At 34.0% G+C, this 22,349-nt stretch overlaps 4 protein-coding genes across 4 annotated transcripts; 3 read left to right on the top strand and 1 right to left on the bottom strand.

Annotated features, from left to right (window-relative positions):
• Positions 1–320: 320 nt before the first annotated feature.
• Positions 321–5,935, top strand: TRIADDRAFT_18467 (uncharacterized protein; the record flags this gene model as incomplete). The annotated part of the gene is made up of 20 exons (XM_002108925.1): positions 321–559; positions 835–956; positions 1,473–1,571; positions 1,914–2,145; positions 2,330–2,460; positions 2,553–2,669; positions 2,738–2,778; positions 2,892–2,951; positions 3,039–3,252; positions 3,711–3,780; positions 3,875–3,994; positions 4,164–4,274; positions 4,378–4,465; positions 4,543–4,594; positions 4,715–4,755; positions 4,842–4,933; positions 5,005–5,113; positions 5,344–5,452; positions 5,551–5,653; positions 5,752–5,935. The coding sequence occupies 20 exons, from the start codon at positions 321–323 to the stop codon at positions 5,933–5,935; spliced, it is 2,334 nt and encodes a 777-aa protein (XP_002108961.1).
• A 5,003-nt stretch (positions 5,936–10,938) lies between these two features.
• TRIADDRAFT_52481 (uncharacterized protein) lies at positions 10,939–12,918 on the top strand (the record flags this gene model as incomplete). Its single annotated transcript, XM_002108924.1, has 2 exons — positions 10,939–12,159; positions 12,277–12,918. 2 exons carry the CDS (start codon positions 10,939–10,941, stop codon positions 12,916–12,918), a joined length of 1,863 nt encoding a protein of 620 aa, XP_002108960.1.
• Positions 12,919–14,714: 1,796 nt separating this feature from the next.
• Positions 14,715–17,388, top strand: TRIADDRAFT_13000 (uncharacterized protein; the record flags this gene model as incomplete). Its single annotated transcript, XM_002108923.1, has 6 exons — positions 14,715–15,060; positions 15,381–15,570; positions 15,974–16,102; positions 16,384–16,592; positions 16,796–16,843; positions 17,279–17,388. Coding segments are annotated over 6 exons (1,032 nt in total), but the record flags the coding sequence as incomplete, so codon positions are not given.
• A 2,440-nt stretch (positions 17,389–19,828) lies between these two features.
• Positions 19,829–21,553, bottom strand: TRIADDRAFT_37040 (expressed hypothetical protein). Its single transcript, XM_002108184.1, has 4 exons — positions 21,532–21,553; positions 20,818–21,068; positions 20,247–20,420; positions 19,829–20,168 (listed from the first exon to the last, which is right to left on the bottom strand). Exons 2-4 carry the CDS (start codon positions 21,061–21,063, stop codon positions 19,953–19,955), a joined length of 636 nt encoding a protein of 211 aa, XP_002108220.1. The 5' UTR covers positions 21,064–21,068; positions 21,532–21,553; the 3' UTR covers positions 19,829–19,952.
• Between the last annotated feature and the right edge of the window lie 796 nt (positions 21,554–22,349).

The raw sequence follows: 22,349 nt of genomic DNA, 5'->3' as shown, positions 1-22,349 counted from the left end.
GAACCTCACCGAAAAAATCGATACGGGCTCAGTGGTCCTCAAGATCTAGACCCAAAACTGTATACTGTACTTACAGTACATACCATTGTAGGTATAGTACTCACGATGGCACGAGTTCCATCGGCCTATGCACGAGTTCCATCAGCTGAGTGATCAGCCTATGCACGCGTTCCCTCCCTTTCTCACTTTTATAGGTCAAATATCACTCGATGTTGCGCACATGTTTTATAGCTCAAAATTCATATTTCATGTTCACTTCGTCATTAATATAGTAAGTGCCATTTTGCTTTTATAAATTGCTAACGCAATTTAAGCAAGTTATGGCCCTCTTTACGGAAGTATATTGGTTTGCCTTGGTTGGTATTTTGGTTCATGTAGTATATTTGGGATCAATTTTTGAAGTCTATTTTACTTCGCCAATAGTAAGTGGAATGGCCCCGCATTCGGTGAAGCAACCTGCACCTGCAAAGCGTTTGGTATTTATAGTGAGCGATGGCTTAAGGGCTGATAAACTATATGAAATCCCCAACAAAAATACTTCCAGGTCTCCTTATCTCAGGTAAAAATTAGGAAGCATAAAATAATCGATTTATCAAGGTAGCTAAATGGGATCAGATAAGCAACTAAATTGCTTAAGTACTCTACAGAGCTAATTGAAAATCTCAAATTAATTTACTTCACATGCTATTTATTGTTAGAAGTTGGTTGAAAGATCTATTTTACGGGTAGATCTATACAGTACATTTATCGAAATGCAAAAAATTCGCAATTGTAGTTTTAAAAAGTGATCGTTAACTCATGTACTAAAAGTACCTTATATATGAAACGACGTAGAGATATAGTGGAAAATCATGGTAGTTGGGGCGTTCTACACACGAGAGTTCCAACTGAATCAAGACCTGGCCATGTGGCTTTGCTTGCCGGTTTTTATGAAGATGTTAGTGCTGTAACTAAAGGTAAGATAAATTTAGTTATGAAACTTGTAATAAAGTAAATTACTCAATCGATTACTGCATACTCAGGGACTACTCAACAAAAAATTTCCCCAACTGATACCAGTATCCCGCCAAAGTCCCAAACTTTTTATTCAACGAATCTTCCCATATTAAAAGAATTAAAAGAGGCTCTTTTTTTTTATGTAAGAGGAACAATCAGAGTTTTATACGAAGTAAGATTGTATGAGAAAAAACAGGAGTTTCGGTAAGTGAGGGGAAATATTTTGTTGAGTAGTCACTGTCAATATATCCTGTAGTACAATACTAAATCGCAAACAGCTTTCAATAATGAAAAATAGGAAGTCTGCATTTCTACTAGTAAATAGATGTGTAACAAACTTCTATACTGTCGTGGACTACTAGATGGTAAATCTAGTAGAGACAAGTAAAAAAAGTCCCTGACGTTATACATATGAGTTTCTTTCTAGTTTTCGTGATATAAAAAATTTTCCTTTGTAATTGCAACTGCCGTAATAGGTTGGAAGGAGAACCCTGTAGAATTTGATTCACTTTTTAACCAAAGTTACCATACATGGTCATGGGGAAGTCCTGATATCTTGCCAATGTTCAGTAACGGTTCGTAGCATGTAATAATTCATCAGTTAACGAAAATTTCTACATTGTCAGGCTGTGCATTTGATGTACTAAGTCTACAGTAATATAAAGAAGGAAATATGGAAAGTTTACTAAAGATTCATAGTAAAACTTGCATAGTACAGTATTACATGTATATCTGATAGATTCTATGTGTTTTACTATAGTTAGGTGCTTTTAAGTTACACTAATAAGGAACCTAGACATCTGATACGTAGATATTAGGTGTCTAGGCTCCTCAGTAATTCAATCGCTAGTTTTCATCTCCCCTTGCTCTAATATCTTTTTATAAAGTTGAATAAATACATACTACTGTATATTTAGGAGCTAATCCTCATCGTGTCGATACATACATGTACCCACCGGAGTTTGAAGATTTCGCTACTGACGACGCTTCAAGGCTTGATACATGGGTTTTCGATAGAGTTGAGCAATTCTTCATGAAGGCTAAGCTTAACAGTTCTCTGAGCAAAGAAGTTAAAAAAGGCGGAGTTCTGCTGTTTCTACATCTACTTGGAGTAGATACCAATGGTCATGCTCACAAGCCATATTCCAAGTAATAAATATGAACTTAATTTACTCTCTTTACGTGCTATTCTCGTATTTTGGTATACAGTATGCGAATAATACGATATTTATATGTTGAGTTTAGATTTAATAATTCTTTAGTGTCATACTTTCATGCAATAAATGATTGTCAATTTAATTGTGGTCGAAATTCGAATTTGATTGGGATATAGAGAATATCTAGATAACATAGCCGTTGTCGATAAGGGCATTGAAAAAACTGTTCGTGTCATAGAAGACTTTTTTGAACACGATCAAAGGACCTCATACATATTTACCTCTGATCATGGAATGACAGACTGGGGTTATTATAAAATAAACTGACTTTGTGCAGTTACTTTTCATTGTCAAGGATTGTACAATGTTTTCCTAGTTACTAATATTCTGCTTTTACAGGATCACATGGGGCTGGTCTAAACCAAGAAACCGACTGTCCTATAATTGCTTGGGGAGCCGGCATTTCTAAAGCCACTCCTGAAACTAAAAACGAATACCAGGATGGCTATTCGAAGAGTAAGCTTTGATGCAGTAATTAACTTTTAGGTGAAGTAGAAATGCCTTTAACTTATTTTCTTATACAGAATGGCATCTTTCTCATATTAGAAGGTCGGACGTGATGCAAGTAAGCTACATTTCGAATAATTTTTAGAGCTAAATCGCTATACTTATAATTAAATGCTTCATTAGAAATTACCTCTATTCGCTACTAATTGTAGTGTAATTGCGATTGTTAAGGCTGATGTAGCTCCATTAGCAGCATCTTTGCTTGGAATTCCAATTCCTGTGAACTCTGTGGTTATTCTGCTTTTATATTTTTAGAGCTTCCTGTAATTATAATTAATGCACGATTCCTGATTTGGTCTATTCTCTCATGTCGTAAAGGGAATTTTGCCCTCGTCGTTTCTGAATACAAGTGATTCATATACGGCCGAATGCATAATAGTAAATGCTAAGGAAATAGTCGCTCAATTTAAGGTAAAAATTAACGCGAGTAAATCGTTTTTCGTATCATCTATTCATGGAGTTCTCTATTTATTAAGATCAAGAGGAGGCAAAGAAGAACCAATACATTACCAATATTCTACAGGCAGTTTAGGTAAATGTCTTTATTCATGTCTTACAATGAACTTTAACATTAAGGTTTGTTACATACTTTTTATTTATATCCTCTTGTATTTTAATTAATATAAATATAGGCTATTGCAAGGAAAAACAGCGGTAAATGTAGTTTATGTAATCTATACGACTCAAACGTTAGATTCGAATTCTTTGATTTTATAAGCTGCTCTTGTATTGTGACTGTGTTTTTAAGATCGGACGGTATAGGTAGTTGCCTAAGCTTGATAAAAGTTATAGCATAATGAAAGGTATTTCAAGCAGTTATCTTATATTACGAAATTACCCTATAGGATATTTGGGTGGATAATTTAACGCGATTACATAACGAAGGCCGATATGATGTTGTGGTAATTATATAGTTCATAGTATTATATTGAAAATTTGATAAATATTACTATCTTTAATAATGCATCATAACATTTTAGATTTCTTCAGGTAAAACGCTCGCAACTTTGGCTATTGAAGGATTAAATTATTATCATAACTACGATCGACTATTTTTGAGGTCTTTTGCTGATTTTGTAATGGTTAATTCTTGCGTATGTTGTATCTTGATAGAATCATTCATTTTATATATGTTACTGTTATCCAAATTATAGCATTATGATTGCTAGTGGTTTCGTAGGATGGATTTTGTACATAGTACTTTTCTTGATTAAAAAGCATACTAATAACTCGGACATTTTTAAAGTTAAGGTAAGCTATCAATATGTGTTTAAGTTCATGATATTCATTCTAATGCAGATTGTGAGGCTATGGTTAATTGCTTAGCCAACAGGTGCTACTGAGACTATCCCAAAGATTGATTCTGTATTCGTTGTAATTTCTCTAATTGCATTCCTTTTTCTATTCGGTAATTATAATACGCGTAACTATTTAGTTTCATAGTGATTATTTTATAGTAATGTCTAATGCTTACTCCTTAGCTCAAAGGTCGCCTTTCACTCACTATATCTATGTCATGGTACCGAATTTTTTTTGGAGTCAAATACTGAGACAGTATGTTTAAGAAAACGAGACATTAATGATTCATTCAGTTGTTACTATAACGGAACTACGTGTGTTTACCGCTTTTCAACAATTCTTGGTATCATATGTACAGACGTAAAATTTTATCTGAGAGAATCAATGATACACGCATTGGGGATAGTTTTTACATCGTGTTGCTGTTCTTCTGTATAGAGCTGTTGGTATGTTCTTTGTATGACCTATTACGGTTATTTACAATTAATTAAATATAGTAATTGAGAACTTTGTGACTTTTTAGGTAATTAGCTTCTTTTATCGAATTTCGTTGACGATTGCTTTGGTCGGCCTTGGTACGTAATCACTGTAACCCTATTCTAAAATACTCTTGGTTTTCTGTTAAACAAATCTACGGTCAATTCGCGCGTTAAATTATTTAATGAATTTTCAATTTTACAAATTGTAAATGATAGGCGTATGGCCTTTGACAACAACTCTTATGCAAAAAAACAAGGTCATTATACCATTTAATTGAATACAATGCGATATGGAGCTGGTAAAAGAAAGCATTAGTTACGATATTAATTTTTTACTTTACAGTTTATATGCGGGTACTGGTTAATCGCCTGCTTATTAGTCGGAATATTTCCTTCTCTCCCAGCTGTAGGTCGAGCTGCTAATTACACCTATGTGTAAGTAAATATAAATATCTGTAGTTTTTCAGCCTATGTTATTACGAGACTAATTTACGCTTTCTTTACAGAACTATTGCAGGAGTCCTTACAGTTCTCATAGGGCTTTATATAATTACTAGGTACCCTTCATTATTGTGCAATCTTGACTTTACGAGTACAATTTACAAGTTACTGTTAGTTAATATTTCTTCAACTTGGCAATACTGTGAATCGTCTCATTCTGATATTATTGCCTAATAGATTTGCAAGGAAAGTCTCCTCAATCTTCTATGTTCAGGTTAGCAAATTAAGTGAAAATGTAATAAATCATTTTTAAATATTTGTAATATTAGGTACAAATTAATGAACTCTAAAGAAAATAAGTTACATAACATTGACAACTACGTTCCATATGACTTAAACTTTAGTTGGTTGTAGCTAGCCTAGCCGTTATTGTTGTAAATAATACTGCGAGAAGTATCAACAATAAACATGGATTACCATTATTCAATCAGATATACAGTTGGCTAGTGTTATGTAAGTGAAAAAGTTACTATCACAGCTGGGATTTTATCGCATTTATTGTCTTTTTAAAATGAGCTTTTAGTAATAGACAATATTTTAATTTTTTAAAGGCACTAGTTGGATTTTGCCGTTATTTAGCTCCAATTATCTTTTGGATCGCTTGCTGAGCATATTTTTATCATTGATGTCAACATACATTTTGTTCAGTACATCGTATCCTTTTGTAAATGCCAATAAGTGTCCATTTTTAATGCTTTCTTGTTATAAACTAGCCTTCATTTTACCTTAATAACAATCATTTGCTGCTGTAGCTATGAAGCACTATTTTGCCTTTGTTTCTGTAATTTGTTGTCTGTTTGGATCATTATTGAACAGAAGTTATCGAATGTTACTACTGGTCAGGTAGGCATTGCAAAATATATTTTAAAACTTATTGTATTACAGTATAATAACTTAGGCGAATTAGTTCATAAAATTCTCTCTCATTTAATATGACTGCTGCAGTTATTGGAAATATACTTTGAAAATCGTAAACCTAAAACGCAGTATAGTTTGGAGAGTTTCGGTAAGAGTGTACTATTGCCTGGAGTAATCAAATAACATAAACTACTGGTATATGACTTATAACCTCTGTGCAATGCTACGTAGATAATATTGAAAGGAAACCTATTTCTGCAGACTTGCGACTTGCCTACTTTTTTGTAAGTAGCGAAAGAACTCAGATATTTTTACCTTTATTATCGATAGCATACTGCAGTTCTTTAATCCGCAGTTTTGCTGGTTATAATCTTTATTTACACTATTTCGATTGCTTGGCAGGTATTATTCATTGTAGTTGCTTTCTTTGGTACTGGAAATATAGCAAGCATTAACAGGTACAGGATATTGTGCTTGAAGACTAAATGAAAGTTAATGGTGTTGCGTGATGATGAATCATCTTGTTGTTAACTCAACATATGAACTACTATGCTTAAAATGATGCTCGCCGTACTGAGCGCAACTAGTCTTGTAATCATGTAGAAAATTGCAATTATACATTTTGAAAGATGTGCGTGACGTATCTGTATTTAAAAATTCTTCTAGTTTTGATCCGATGACAGTATGCTGCTTTCTGACGGTATTTTCACCTTTTACAATGGGAATACTACTGGTCTGTAAGGTATAATATATTGGGCACTATTTATTATCCATACTCTTAAATATTCTACAGTAGAATTAAGCGTTAAAATTTTTAGAATCGTTTCTATCTTAATAGATACTGATTCCGTTTGCTATGGTGATGGGTGCACTGTACACTCTAAAAGTCTCTCTTCGTATACCGATCACGTTGTAAGTTTAACCTTTTTAAGGTTCTAATGATTCAAATGGAGAATATTTTCAATTTTAATTTCATGAGAGTAATAATGGTATCGTTGTATCTTACAGTTTACTGCTTTTGGTCCTTTCAATGACAGACTTAATGGCAATGGTACGAAATGATAACATGAATTCAATTTTCGTAATGTTGGCGATTACTATTGTTTAGTAACGAATTTTCTAAATTCTCTCCTAGAACTTTTTCTTCATGATACGTGATCAAGGAAGTTGGCTTGACATTGGAACTAGGTCTCAATTTTGCACTATTAAAATTTTCCCTTTTGAATACTACTGTATTCATAGATTTCTTAGATGTTTAGTTATTATAACATTATTGTAACATTAATTTATTTTTCTATTGATAGTATTAGCCATTATGTTATAATGATGCTTGTCATTATCTCTCTGGTTTCATTATTTGGGCTCTCTGGGTGGCTAATTTCTTACTCTCCGATTCAATCGAAATCCAAAAATTATTAATTATAATGGGAACTGTATGCAAGATAGCACGTTACCATGTTTAGAGATATGTGTATTTATAGTTATTCTCTACCGCATCATGACCATCAAGCTATTTACTACCTTCCGTATAATTTCGTCAACTATACGCGTACAATCTTATCACGTTGACGCAAGTTAGCGTGTCAGAGCCATAATTCGAAAGAGCAAGCTTTTATTCTTGTTGTAAATAATCTCAAATCTTTTGATATGTAAAGACTTTATGAAACTTTTACTACTTAATGCTGTTACCTAAACTAAATTTAGGTACAGTCATCGAATATCTATATGAATCCGATCAAGAAAAAATAAAAGGTTATACTTTTAATACACAGTATTATGACAATGATTTCTACTACCTTCGATATTTCCTTAAATTTAATTTGTTTTCATTTTTATACAGCAAAGATACTCTACGATCTGCACGCTATACTAATCAGTCATAACACCAATTTTAACGAGTACAAAACATTACCTATTTCTCTTGGGTGCTTAATCAATTCTTATACGGAAATATAGTCTAGACTTCTGAGTAAGATTCATTGTATAAACTGGAATATACTGTACGGTACAGTATTATTGCGTTAGTTCGGTTAATGGAAAGATTAATTAAATGAAATTTTTAGACGTTTATTAAGGTACAGTACTAATGTATCCCTGGTACGTACCACCATAGATTACTGTGGAAATCATGCACCGTGCACACAGTGGAATGGAGTTACTGTATTAGATTCTCAGAATTCTTGGGATGCGGTACTGTGCGAATAAAGTACAGTGACAGTATAGAAATGAAAATCATATGTCACGTTTTATGTATATATATACTGTACACCATGTATGTTGAAGACTTAAAAGTTTTTTATATTTGCACATTTAAAGATGAACTGATTAGGCACAGTCTAATGTCAACAACGCATACTAGGAAAAGTGACGTCTATTTACAGTACTTACCTAATTTTCAAGCGAAATGTCAAACTTATCATGTGCTGATACAAGTACAGAACTGTTGTACAATAAATCACACGTACGAGGCATACAAGTTTTTTATCAGATGTCTTTACGAGAGTACGAGAGCAGGCCCTCTGAATACTTTCTTATCACCTAACAAAATATAATTTTCTCTCCTCTCCCGCAATCAGAATAAGATGAAGCCTATGAATACTGTAGACTCATGTGCAAAATAGAGCTCCAAAGACCGCTAAGAAAGAGATTTCTCTCCAGTAGTTCTTGAATCATGCGTGTTTTACTATGACTTAGTTTAAACATTGTATATATCGTTGTACAGAACCGTGTAATATGATAAGGTAATAGGTTGTACACTTACTTGTGCATACAACGAAACATTTACATTACTAAACGGGTCAATGAGTCGAAGGTAGTTTCTAGTATCGCGAATCTCTGATACGCGAGTATATATATATCGCGAGATTTAACCTTATTTATCATTTAATATCAGAATTATAACCTATCTCGCTAGAGTAAAATTTACTATTTCCGAAAACTTCCAAATACGATCAAATCCAGTGCTATATACGTACATGTATATGTCCTGTAACACTTAATGCATCATAAAATATAGACATTTCAAATTAGAGTGCTGTATCAGCAGAGATGATACACTTTAGTTTGATCACTACTTCCATGTGGATCTGCTCAAAGCTGGTCTGAAATGGACTAATGGGTTTTTATGTTCAAAAGCGGTATGAATTCTTTTGCTGTATACAGTACTGTACCAAAATATGCACTGATCAAGTGATCATTGCAGCAATGGAAAATTTTAATGGCTGTAGTCTGAGGCTTAAATTTGAATTTTCTTGATTTATGGTAAAGTCAAAAGCCTGCATTCTGCAGAAAGCGAACAGTGCTATCCCGGTATTTTAATATCATAGTACATTTACAGTTCAGACTCAGAAGTGCACGCACACTACAGTGCCATACTTCACTGCATAGTGCATACTCCGCCCTGTATGCTTTATATCATAACATATATACTAGAAGCTAAAATCTGATCATACAAGCTGAATCTTTTCAAATTAGGTTTTACTGTACTGCATTATCGCCAAATGTTCACTTTGGCTGATGAGAAATAGCTAATGCAAAGACACCTAATCTATATTGGATTAATAGACGTAGGAGTTGGCAGAAGCCGAAATATGGTATTGGTACGCACGCGGTGTAATATGCGTACAGCACGTACAGTATCTTATATTTACTGCCTATTAACAGTACAGTACTGTACTTACAGGGCATTGAAAGTCTTCATACGGAAAAATATGACTTAAACTTCAAACTAACGTACTCTATAAATACTGTACTTTACTGTAGTATACCAAAATGTAGCATATGAGCTGAATTTTTTCAGTACTTATCCAGTACATAAAGTATTACAACATAAATGAGATGGATACGAAATATTTATTAAGCCAATGTGATCTTAGCCTTAACATACGAGAAAGTCATATATTCGTATGAAGTGTGTATTTCCAGTTCCGCACCAGTACAGCAATTTTGCCAATATAAAACGACAGTCAACATGTATATAGCTAATTATAAATAAAAGCAAATAGATGGTATCTTGACAGCTCTATGTAATCGACATTTATCTTGCTTTACGTACATCTAAAATAAGCAAGTCAGATACTGTATGCGTGTTAACTACCGCATTTGTTACCTCTGATATTTTTTATCCTCTAATAACTTTTACCATCATTTTACATAGATAATGCTACACAAACGTCACATTCAATAATCTTACTTCTTCTATTATCAAGTTATTAGTTAAGTTAATCACAAGTTAGAACAACATCAATGGCGGACAGATTCTCGTCCTATAGTATATGTCGTACTGTTGTTCTTAGACACAAATTAAAACTAAGAGTCAATGTGCTCAGAGTATGGCAAATTTTCGTATCAACTAACTTTTTTTGCATAGATTTTATAAAATTAGAATCAATATAAATGGACCAATTCTACTTTTAATGTTTCCGAATTAAAAGAACTAGGCATAAGATCTGCTCTGCAACATACACTAAAAAAGCTTTAGTTGAAATCACCAGATTGCTTTTTCAGTTGAAATTCTACAGCTAAAAATGGTATGCTGAAGGTGCCACCAAAAGCCAGTCCCAACGTGAGCATTAAAACCAATTTATTCTTAGTTTGAAAAGGCATCGAAGTACCGGGTCCACCTGGAAAGTCACCACGAATAATGGGGCTCATTGAGCGGCTTTTAACAACGGAGCGACCGAGAAGGCCAATGCGCAACAAACCAGACGACGCCATCTTGGGTTATTTTCACAGCTGTACTGTATTACTACCGCAGTCGCGGAGCGAATGGAAGCTGCGGCTGCTCAGTGCTGTGTACAGTACAGTGTACACTGTACAGTACAGGAATACCTTCCCAGTACCATGATTCCTGACATGCAGTACTGTACACTCAGTGTACAGTACGGTACTGTACGCTGCTATAGTACTGTAATGCGGTTTTCAACTTTTCATTTTAGTATCATGGACTAGTGCATTGTACAGTACTGTAAAGTACGGTTAGTAGTTCATATAGTATTGCACTAGATTGTAACCATCACTGTAATCCGTTCCAAAAAATTACAGACATTGACATTGCAAATCAAATTGGATTCGTCAGGTAAATGAAAAGAGCTAGAGAGTTAAAATCCCCTTCCAATTCTACAGGACATAAAATTAGGCGCCGTTCCCTGTCGATGTCACCTTCACGTAAGCATCGCGAAAAGAAGAGAAAAAAACATTCACATCGTGAATACGATGGAAGTCATAAGACAGCGAAAAAGAAAGATAAGAAATCCAACCGAAAAGCTAAAGAAGACCTATTAGGATATACTAATAACGACAATCCGTTTGGGGATGAAAATTTAACGGATACATTCTTATGGCATAAGAAGTTAGAAAAAGATGGCCTAACGAATCTTGATGCACAGCAGAAAAGGCAATTAGCTGAGAAAAAGTTAAAGGAAAATCGAAGAGAGCTAGAAAAGGTTAAATATAGAAGATTAGAACGGGAAAGAGAACAGGCCATGAGAGAAGAAGAGTTAGACCATCTGAGGCGAGAGAAAGAAGCGGCCCAATTTGCTGGCTGGGAGAAGCAGGAAGATGAATTTCTCCTGAAACAATCTTTACTACGATCAGAAATTCGTCTTAATCATGCTAGAGCTAAGCCAATTGATATCCTGGCTAAATATGTCAATTCATGTCCTGATGATGACACTGGATATGATGTCAATGAACCTTACGCCGTATTAGTAGGATTGAATAGATTAGATCTTGAAGATTTATTAGAAGACATAAAAATATACATTGAAATAGAGCAAGGAAGGAACGGAGAATTTTGGGAGGATATAAAAGTTTTAGCCAAATCAGAGCTAGAAAGGTTATCTAAATTGGAACCAGGTGGTAATAAAGCTGGACAACGACGCGAGGGAATCAATGAATCAGTGAAAGATGAGGTTTCAACTATATTCAAAGGGAAGAGCTTCATGCAGTTATTAGAGTTGCAAAGACAGATCGAGAGTAAGATTAATAGTGGAGAAACACTAGATATTGCCTATTGGGAATCATTGCTTAAGAAATTAAAAATATTTACGGCTAGAGCTCGCTTAAAAGCGAAACACCAAGAAAGGTTGAGGGAAAAACTTAATTATCTTAAGGAAAAGCAACAAGATCAACTAATTTTAGAAAGTGTTGCAACGAAAACTGAAGGAGAGCCACTATTTCCTGTCGAATACGCCGATGACGAAAATGATGCACAATCCAGATCACCTGATGCTGATAATGATGATGATAAACCTGATAGTAGCGAGGCACTCAGAAATACATGTTATAGCTTATACCAAGAGGTTAAATTTTATGCTGATACTTTAATTTACAACTGCTATTAACGCGTTCATAATTATATATTGATGGCTCTTCTTGTATTAATAGAGTAAATTTGTTCTTGCATCTTGTTGATATAGGGAAACTATAGTCCGAAATTGATGCCTTTAAGTGATTTCTCTAGGAACAAATATGATATTATCGATTCTACGGAGGATAACGAAATGTTAGAAAAAGCTCGTAATGTAATAAAAAGGCAAAGGGGAATTGTACCATGGTTAAGCGGTGGTAATCCAGAAATTAATGCAGGAGAAAGAAATTTTCTTAAGGAAGCTAAGAAAGGACAGGAAGATGGAGAAGAAGATTTTAACGTTGATGTTAATCTTAAAGAACAGATTTATCAATGGCAAGATAAATACAGACCGCGTAAGCCCAGGTTCTTCAATCGTGTTCATACTGGCTACGAATGGAATAAATATAATCAAACACATTATGATACAGATAATCCACCGCCTAAAATTGTTCAGGGATATAAGTTTAATATATTTTATCCTGATCTTATTGATAAAATTCAAACGCCGCAATACTATCTCGAGCCATGTTCTGATTCAAAGGATTTTGTTATCCTGAGATTTCATGCCGGTCCGCCGTATGAAGATATTGCATTTAAAATTGTTAATCGTGAATGGGAATATAGCCATAAGAAAGGATTTCGTAGCCAATTTCATAAAAATATTTTTCAGTTATGGTTCCATTTTAGGCGATACAGATATCGCCGTTGAGATGCCTGCTATTCCTGTTGTGATAATAATGTATTAATTATAAATTTGATACTATTGTATTAATTTCTATCGAGTTAGGTTACAAATATCATCTGTAATAATGTAGTCCCAATCCATGAACGAAGGACAGGTTACATTTTTGGTATTGCGATCGGACGTTCCAAAAATGAGATGGCTTTCTACTATATTAGAACTTAATTCTGTAAAGTAATAAGCTATCTGATTCCTGTGTAATAATAATTATATAATATAAACGAATCATAATTAAAAGTTTTTATTAGTTCTTGAACTCTAGGTCCGGATAATGCAAATACACGTGCATATTGTAGTTATTAATTTTTCATTGTATTTCGAGTATACTGTACTATGCAATGTTGTATATACTGTATGTAATACTTACAGAATCCAACATAATTTTGTCATCTAATTTTGAAATAGAGTGAAGTCCTGTACTTACCTACAGTTACAGTATTTAATAGACGTCTATTACATGAGATCCATAGATTATTATATGTACGAGGTTAAAATAGTTCTACTTAATTGCTTTAAACAACACTAAATGATAAGTTTCTTTACTGTAGAAGCAATTTCGCAAACTTCGTACAATAAGTAATTGTTGATGATGACAATAATTAAGATCTCAAATCGTCGGCGAAGTTTTTCTATTAAAAATACGATGTACGCGTAATTCAGTTTGAAAGGCTTACAAATTATCCGGATCATATCTTTGTTTTTATTTTTACTAGTGAGTTACGTGCATACAGTAATCTTCGTAATTCCTTATTTGTAAGCTAATACTGTATAGGTTTCAGGTCGTACATGGTACCTAGAAGTAATATTGCTAGTATAAAATAAAATTTAAATTTACCCTAAATAAAAGTCGCAATTGTGAAATACTGATGTTCTGTGGATGGGTAGTACCATTGCTGTTTGTGACTGCTATACTTATTATGATAAAAATGACACAATAGAGTAAGTGCTGTTTAAGATAAATTAGGGCTAGTATTTTCATATTAGCGAATTAATATACTGTATACTGTAATTATGATCGTTATTGACACTTCAAAATATGTGCTCACTGTGAAGTGCGTATAGCATACGCGTTATGTACAGTACATAGCAAAGATTCTCTCTAGACGATGTGTAAAGACTTTTGAAAATTTTTTGCCCAACTTGTACTACAGTATACTGTACACTGTACAGTACAGTAAGAATACTCAGTACTGTACTGTACAGTACAGTACCACCTTGAACGTGAGTGACACGTGAATGATACTGTACAGTATTGGAAGTTTTAAAAGTCATACAGTACGGTACGTAGTACGTAATGTACTGTACAGTACAGTACATCTGTCCGGTGTTACTGTCTGTCTGTTACACAGCTTTTCTGTTTAACAAACTAACTTGACGAAATTTCGTATCAGTTTGCCAGTTATCAAAAAGCTTCGGAAGTCTTTCATTGCAAGATCTTCGACCATATGTTATGCTTCGTCGCAATAAGTGCATAGAATGAAGCAATGGAAATTATTCGTTTATTATTTTACTTAATCTTCTTGCTGCATGCAATTGATCACGCATTATGTTCGGATTCTACTGGGCATTGGTATCAGGATATACTGAGGCCTTACCAAAAAGGCCATCATGGACCCACTCACTCACATCACGTCATTCGGTCCCTGCAAAATAAATCCTCCTTCGGCCATGATATATTTGAATCTACACGTACAGAAACAAATCTTGCTAAACCACAGATTAAAGTTCACGAGTTCATCGATGATTTTTATTCTTTCTTTTTTTTCGAAAATGTACATATTTACGGCCGACTGACAGTTGTTGAAGATCCGTTGAGAACTATTTCCGTGCTTGAGCCACAAAACACAGGGGGTTGCAACATGTCCAAATTATCGACGGTAGCAGATACCGCTCGAAAAGCTCATTGTTATGTAGCTGAGAATGCCGGCTTTTTCAATACGGAAACTGGAGGATGCTATGGTAACATTATCTCTAATGGCAGACTGGTTAGGCTAACTAATGTTCAGAATGTTAATTTTGGTATTCGTAAAAACGGATCCATTATTGTTGGCTATTTAACGGAAGAAGAAATTCTTGATAAAGAAAATCCATTCGTTCAGTTAGTTTCTGGTGAGGATTAAACATGAAAACTATACATATACGTGATAATAATTCTATGCAATAGATCTGTGTACATAATGAGCCATTTAAATAAATAATATCTATAAAGATAGTAATGTTGTACAGTATCACGTACGTTGAACACACGGAATTACGATAGCGTAGGCTTTGGATGGTCTATTACTTAATATAGGCTGGTAAAGTAGCGTTTCAAATAAACATGCCTACTAATACAGTAATATTGTAATTTATTCGTGGATTAGTACAGTACAGAATACTTATCTACAAATTTTAAGTTGCATCTACGGTAATTAATATGCCTTCCATAGGTGTTATATGGTTAGTTAGAAATGGAAAATCGTATGTTAAGGAGAGCATGAAAATGGAGAGTAATAAGCATGAGGAAACTGGAACATTAAAGCAGTTTATTGAAGTCAAATCAGCTAGGACCGCTATTGGCCATGATAGAAATGGGAATGTTATGCTAATGCAAATAGAAGGACAGACAAATGCAAGGGGGTAAGTTTGAAACCTTGTTGTCCTTGTAATAAGCAAATGTAAAGCGTACGTACATTTAGTAAGATTTTTGAAATGTGCTTTAGTACTGTCTTCTTGGATTGCTATAAAACATTCTAAAAGTAAAATCACACTATAAAGGAACGTAGTTCTTATTATTACCTGAATGATTGCATTTTTTCAACATTATTTTCTCACTACACCCAAGATTACAATCATAAGATTATGTACTATGTAAAATACGCGTATAGTAGATCTTTAAAATTATGTTAATACTCCTTGAACAGGAATAAGCAGATCATACCCTGAGATATGGATACATTCATGGATATGAATAGAAATATATATATATACGTAACATAAAATACTTCGCTGTTACAAGGGTTTTATTATTTATACACTTCAGATTGAACTTGTATGACTTCGCAAAGAAACTAATCAAATCCGGATTTGTGAATGCCATCAATTTGGATGGTGGAGGATCATCAACAACTGCGATAGATGGTATCGCAGTCGGATACCCATCTGACCACTGGTAAGGATTATAAAATTTGGATTAATATATATAATTGATCACCGGAGTCTTGTAATTCCCTTGAGTTTTACAGTTCTTTAAAATGTACATATTTGCAGCTGTACGAAAAACTGTAGCTCGTACTTCGTGATGATACAGTAAATATCAAAAAATTTGAGAAATGTCTTCCATAGCGTCTAACGTAATTTTATTCATATCTTAAAGTTAGCTTACTACTATCAGATATAAATGCCCATTGTAGCTGATGTAGCCATGCTCTTGATTTAAATTTATTTTGGTAGTGCATCAAATCCGGCCTTTCGATGTGCTCGACCAGTATCTACAGTTATATGCGCTCACCATTTATATTGCTTACCTCAAGACTGTAATAACCATGGCAAATGTGTAAACGGCAAATGCCTTTGTAACGATAAATGGATCGGAGAAGCTTGCGATACTGTTAACTGTAAACATCTGCATAATTGCTCAGGAAATGGTGTATGTACTCTAGGTTTGTTTTGAATAAATGTGTACAGTATATGGATTGAAAGATTCTATCCTATTTATTTGCGCCATTTCTTTACACGATAAAGATTTCTTAATGGAGCAAGATTTACTTTGTTTACTACTGCTAGGATTGCACATTTTATATTTAATTTATTGTGATTACAGATATTTTAAATATTAATTTAAAGTTTGTTTTGCTCTATTTAGATGGTTGTAACTGTAACCCAGGATGGACAGGCTTATATTGTGAACAAGGTAAGTATCTCATTGACAATCCCCGTACAATTTTGTACTTAATATCGTCAAGATCAGCGCTTCTCTTATTACAACAACGCTCTTATTAGTATTTTATATTGCTGTACTATTCATAACTATTATATTACCGATCCTACTAAATTGAATATTTGCTTAATGCTGTCTAGCCTGTCCTCATATGAGCTTTGGATTGGGATGCAATCAGACGTGTAAATGCCAGAATGGAGCAAAATGTGATCCAATTACTGGAGATTGTTCCTGTGTGCAGGGTTGGACAGGCAGCATTTGTGACAGAGGTGAACAATTGCATAGCATTAGCATCGATTATATGATATCTAAGATTGTACTCCATGCCTGATCAAAAGTAATGTCAAGCTGAAGATCTCGAATTAGAGAGTTACATCTTTTCTGTAATACGTTTACTTCTTTGTTTAGAGTGTCCATTGGGCTTCTACGGTAGACTTTGTGTCAATAAATGTAGTTGCGATTTACCATGCATGTGCAATCCAGTGACTGGTGAATGTATAAAGCAAAGTGAGCGTTGTAATCGCCTTGAAATTCAGTGTCATACGGTGACGGGAATGCTGCAATGCAGGTATAAATAAATAATGCTTGTTTTTACCGTGGCCTTATAATAGTATAGCCAGAAAGCTATTTTAAGCCGCAAAATCGGAAATATTAAGTCAGATAATTAAGGAAATTACATTTGATGCACAGTTATATCTAGCATAAATCTGGTATACTCTAATCCAAAATTATAAAATTATGTTCTAATTACGCATGTACTCGTGTCCTTAATAGTGTATGGAAGCTGGGTTTCTTTGCACTTCTTGGTGCTTTTATTGCAAGTATCTTATCAGTGCTGTATTTATTCCTACTAATTAAACGGCAACCGCGAACAAAAAGCTTACGTCGCTTCAAAATTAATCGAACCGATAGCGAAGATGAAGATGAATCATTTTTAATGGCTCAAAAATCGCATCCTGATAATACTGATGATGAAAGAAAAAGCTTTTAAAGAGTATATTGAATCCACTTGAAGCCTAATGAAGACTTGCAATGCTTACTTATTTTATTAAAAAAATTACGATCTGCCCTCCGTTGTATGAAAATCCTTAACTTGAATTTTATAAATTTGCGTACACATTCAATCATAATTAATATATTATTATTTTATGCGTATTGTCAACGCAATACGTTATTGCAATTTGCTCATTACAACAGAAGTAGAAAATTTTATCAACTACGAGTAAAATTTCTAAAATCAGTAGCGAAAGTCAGAATATATTATACTTTTGGGTTGAATAATTTGAATACTCCTATGCTACTAAAAGTTTTTCTTGAACACAATTTTTTGATTCTGTACATTTTATTTTAATACGTTTATAACACGATTAACTGACTGACGGTATATTGCACGAACGCGTAACAGCTGCTAGCACTAGCGTGTGTGCAATGATATTTCAGAGAGTGGTACGGTCTTTTAAAATAGGTCAGATTAATCTATTCTTCATGCTCGTATTGGCCAACCACATCTTTATACTTATAATTTCAACAACGTATACATTGGTGTAAGATTCGCGGTAATCATACCTGTACAATGTATAGTCTTTTTCACTTAGACATTTAAGGATAAATCTGAAGCATACGATATAACGATTATGTTGTCACAGTTTTGGCCATTATTTACGGTTATATGTATGTACCTAGATATTTCTTCGACCTGATAGCATAATTTAACTACGGATAAGAACTAACTTACATACGCTAATTAATATGCAGCTATCGATTACAAAGCCTTAAATTTTACTACAATATAACACTGCAGTAGCCCTAGAGTTATTTAATCCGGTTTTCAGTGACAGATAAATTTTTATTAATCAAATTAATTAAGACGCGTATTTCACTCGTTAGCATCACTAAATAACAAGTTATTTTATGTTATAAATTTTATTTGCGACTGAATAAGGGCAGCTTTTAATTGCGCTGTGATAAGTTTTCCGAATATTAAATGTATGTATAACAGCAACGTTTTATAACAATTCCATCTATAAATTTATTTTAAGATCAATCTTATAGTGTGGATAAGAAATATTCATGTATGTTACGGCTAAAGCCCGGATTCCGATTATGCAATATCAAAATTTAAAATTATGGATCTTTTTAGATATACTAGTGATATAGAGTCTTCGCTAGCTAAAAAGAATGATATTAAATAGCAATGCTTTTTAATTATGTTATAGCCTTTTCTGTTGTTTTCACTTCTATTTGTTATTATTGCAATTTATCTTGAACTCTTGGCCGTTATGTAAATTTATGAGACTAATATTCGTATAGTTTATAACTCAAGTAAGTTTTAACGTAAGCACAGTATATAATATATACGCATACATATATTATTTTTAATACAGTATTTGATTTAATTCATATGTTTAAGGCCGAACCTAATTCTTAGTGACAGTTCGTATAGTGAGTATACGAATAAGTCAAGTTGCATGGTTACGATGCTACAGTAGTTAGAAAGGTCTGCAGGAATTGCAGCACTGAAGCCCGCTAGCTGAAAAATGATCTAAATGTTTCAGGATACCGTACCAGCGGTATACTGCCAAGGACTTCTCCAATTTTTCACCCAGGTAAAAAAATCGAGAAAGTCCCTGTCTAATGCTGTATGTGCAACATTGAGGTAGTTATTATAGAGGTATAGACTTTCTGGGTATATTTAGCACTAAGTAAAATGGGAGAGTGCAATTCGATGCGTTGGACTGTAGTTACTATATCACATTTTGCAAATATATAAAAAGTATATATTACGCATACATAGCAGTGTATTACTGTACAACAAAATTTTTTAGACACCAGTTCATAAAGTAGGAACTTCTACGCATTAGTCTACCTAGTGATGGTAAATTGCCTATTACATGATATAAGGTTAATTTACATCTATCCGCAGTAACATCAAGAGTTGAAACAATATACGTATAAAACGTTAGATAAGCCGTATGATAAATTTATTTTATTTAATCGTAATACGAGTCAGATGGGAATTCCTCCCTCCTTTTACAGAGGTATATAATCACAACTAAACAGAAATCATGATGAAATCGTCACGTTATTTTTTTAGTTTCAACTCTGCCTCTGCCTTCTCTTTACGTCTCTTTTGTCTGATACCAACTAATCTTGCATTAGCACGGGCGACTCTCATTGCTCTAAAGACACTAATTTTTTTCTCTTCCTCTGTAATAGCACGAGCTTTACTAACAGGCTTCGTTTGCTGGACCGGCATGACCGGGCCAGTTAACTGTGTAGCAAGAGATAGCTCAGCAGCCTGAGAGAATGGAAGAATCAAATTAATAACCTTATCAGATAAATTACCAAATCGGTCAAAATAATTACATATAATTACCTCGCTATCTCCTTTTTTAGGTTTACTAGCTTTCTTAGGAAATATAATCAATTTCGAAGTGTATTCCTTCAGTCTCTGTACATTTGCTTGCAAAGATTCCGATGAACGGTTTCGGCGTCGATAATCGACAGCGATACCGAGGGTCATGGCAACCTTTGGGTGTATACCAGCAGTCTTCACAAAAGTATAACGTACAACATTAGCTACTATAGAACAATTTCTAAATCAAAAATCAGACTTCAAATGAAATCACTGTAATTAACTTGATAACTGTGTCAAGTGAATTGTAATCATTATAATTATTAAGACGAAATACGCATGAATAGTGATTACATTTATAGACACCGGTGCAAATACTGGTAAAACCTTACTGCAGAAACATCCTTATCTATGGAGGTACGAGTATAGAGATTGTGTTGAAAATTATTGAATTTTATACACATAGTAGCTGATATTCGCTGAATATAGGACAACTTGTACACGTCTTCTATGTTTACATACTGCACATTAACTATCAAAATATTCCTAAGGTTATAATATTGGATGACAAGTGTACGGTATAGATCCGTACCTTTAATTCTTCAAGAGTAAATCCTCGTCCAGCCCGCACTGTAGTATTATATTTAAAAGTTGGACAACGGACTACGGGGCGTAGAGAGCCTTCTACAGGCCTTGGGGCGATTTTTGCAGCCTTTTTTTGACGGGCTAGTCGTCTACGATTTTTGCGACCAGCTTGGTCAAACCAACAGCGAACACGTCTTTGCCAGTCCTTGCGAAAATGAGCATTCCCGATGATTTTATTTCGATAGTGACCCATTTTGCCTAATTTGTAATACCGTATACAATTTTAGCTGAACAAGCCTTAGAAAGTACAGTGTAAAAATTAGTTTGTTAAGTCATGGATCACTCAAAAGGGAACTTATAGTCTGTATATAAGCGAAGAACCAGATAACATGATTTTATTCAGTCACGAATTAATCGGAGTTAACTACAAAAGTAATTGTATCCATAACCGATGTAGAGTAATCATTCGAACACATTGTACTTACGAATACATACAGTATAACATATACAATAAAATGTTTCTAGCTATTCCTTGTACTGTAATATGGACAATTTGATAAGGCATGAAATAATGGTTTTCCTAAGGATTTATTAACTAAAGAGAACGTATACAGGCACTACTACTGCATTAAATTAAAATAATCAAATATTAAAACTAGGATGGCTGCCTATTCGCACGATTAAATCACGATAGCGTTCATCATTTCGTTATGTTTCTTACCTCATCCACGATTTCTTAGAAGAAAGAATTATTCAGTTACCTACCGCAGATGAAGTGATTGCTGAAGGCTGGAGCAGTGTATGCCGGGTAATAATTACAATTACAGTACTGTACAGTACAGTACAATGTACACAGAGTGTAAAGGTATACAGTAGTGTACAGTAGAATACTGTACTGTACTGTACTGTACACTGTTATCACTAGTACTGTACTAGACGAGCAACACGTGTAGCGCAGTACAGTACTGTACAATGTACAAGCGCTACAGTGTACAGTGTAATCATAGCATGTTACAATACTGTACTGTATGAGGTCTACTGTACTGTATCACTCGCTCACCCACTCTACTGTGATATCTTATTATTATTTATTTACTCCGCTGCTTCTGTACTGCCATAGTGTACTGTACAGTACTGCACAGTATTTTACTGTACGTACAGTACTACATTTTGTACTAGTTTTACTTGTAACTTATTTCTGCTGGCGTTTAGCACTGCGAGTTACTGTAGAAGTCATAAATTGCTTAGTGAATCCCTATTAATTAATTAATGAAGCAGACTACTCGCTAATTTTACTCTAAAATAAATTCTATATTTTACGGGCAAAAATTCGCGAGTATTCTTGGGAGCACTCTGTATGATTCTGTACTCGGTACAGTAGTACAGAATTGGGTGGTGCGTTATCTAAATCACCTCAGCAACAATTGGCATACACTACAGTACAGTATGTTGTAATACTGTACAGTACAGTACAGTATAATGTAACTAATCAGAGCACTTACAGTACTGTACAGTACAGTACAGTAATTTTTGTAGTAC

The sequence above is a fragment of the Trichoplax adhaerens genome, genomic scaffold (genome assembly GCF_000150275.1).
Source record: "Trichoplax adhaerens TRIADscaffold_1 genomic scaffold, whole genome shotgun sequence".
Taxonomy (NCBI): domain Eukaryota; kingdom Metazoa; phylum Placozoa; class Uniplacotomia; order Trichoplacea; family Trichoplacidae; genus Trichoplax; species Trichoplax adhaerens.
Note: the sequence above shows the minus strand (reverse complement) of the source record. Positions and strands in the feature narration are given on the sequence as shown.

Coding starts and splice junctions, on each gene's coding strand:
- TRIADDRAFT_37040 (XM_002108184.1), bottom strand. CDS start 21,063: ATGGGTCACTATCGAAATAAAATCATCGGGAATGCTCATTTTCGCAAG. Junction 20,421..20,817: donor TTACTCTTGAAGAATTAAAG/GTACGGATCTAT, acceptor ACTTTTGTGAAG/ACTGCTGGTATACACCCAAA. Junction 20,169..20,246: donor CTAAAAAAGGAGATAGCGAG/GTAATTATATGT, acceptor CCATTCTCTCAG/GCTGCTGAGCTATCTCTTGC.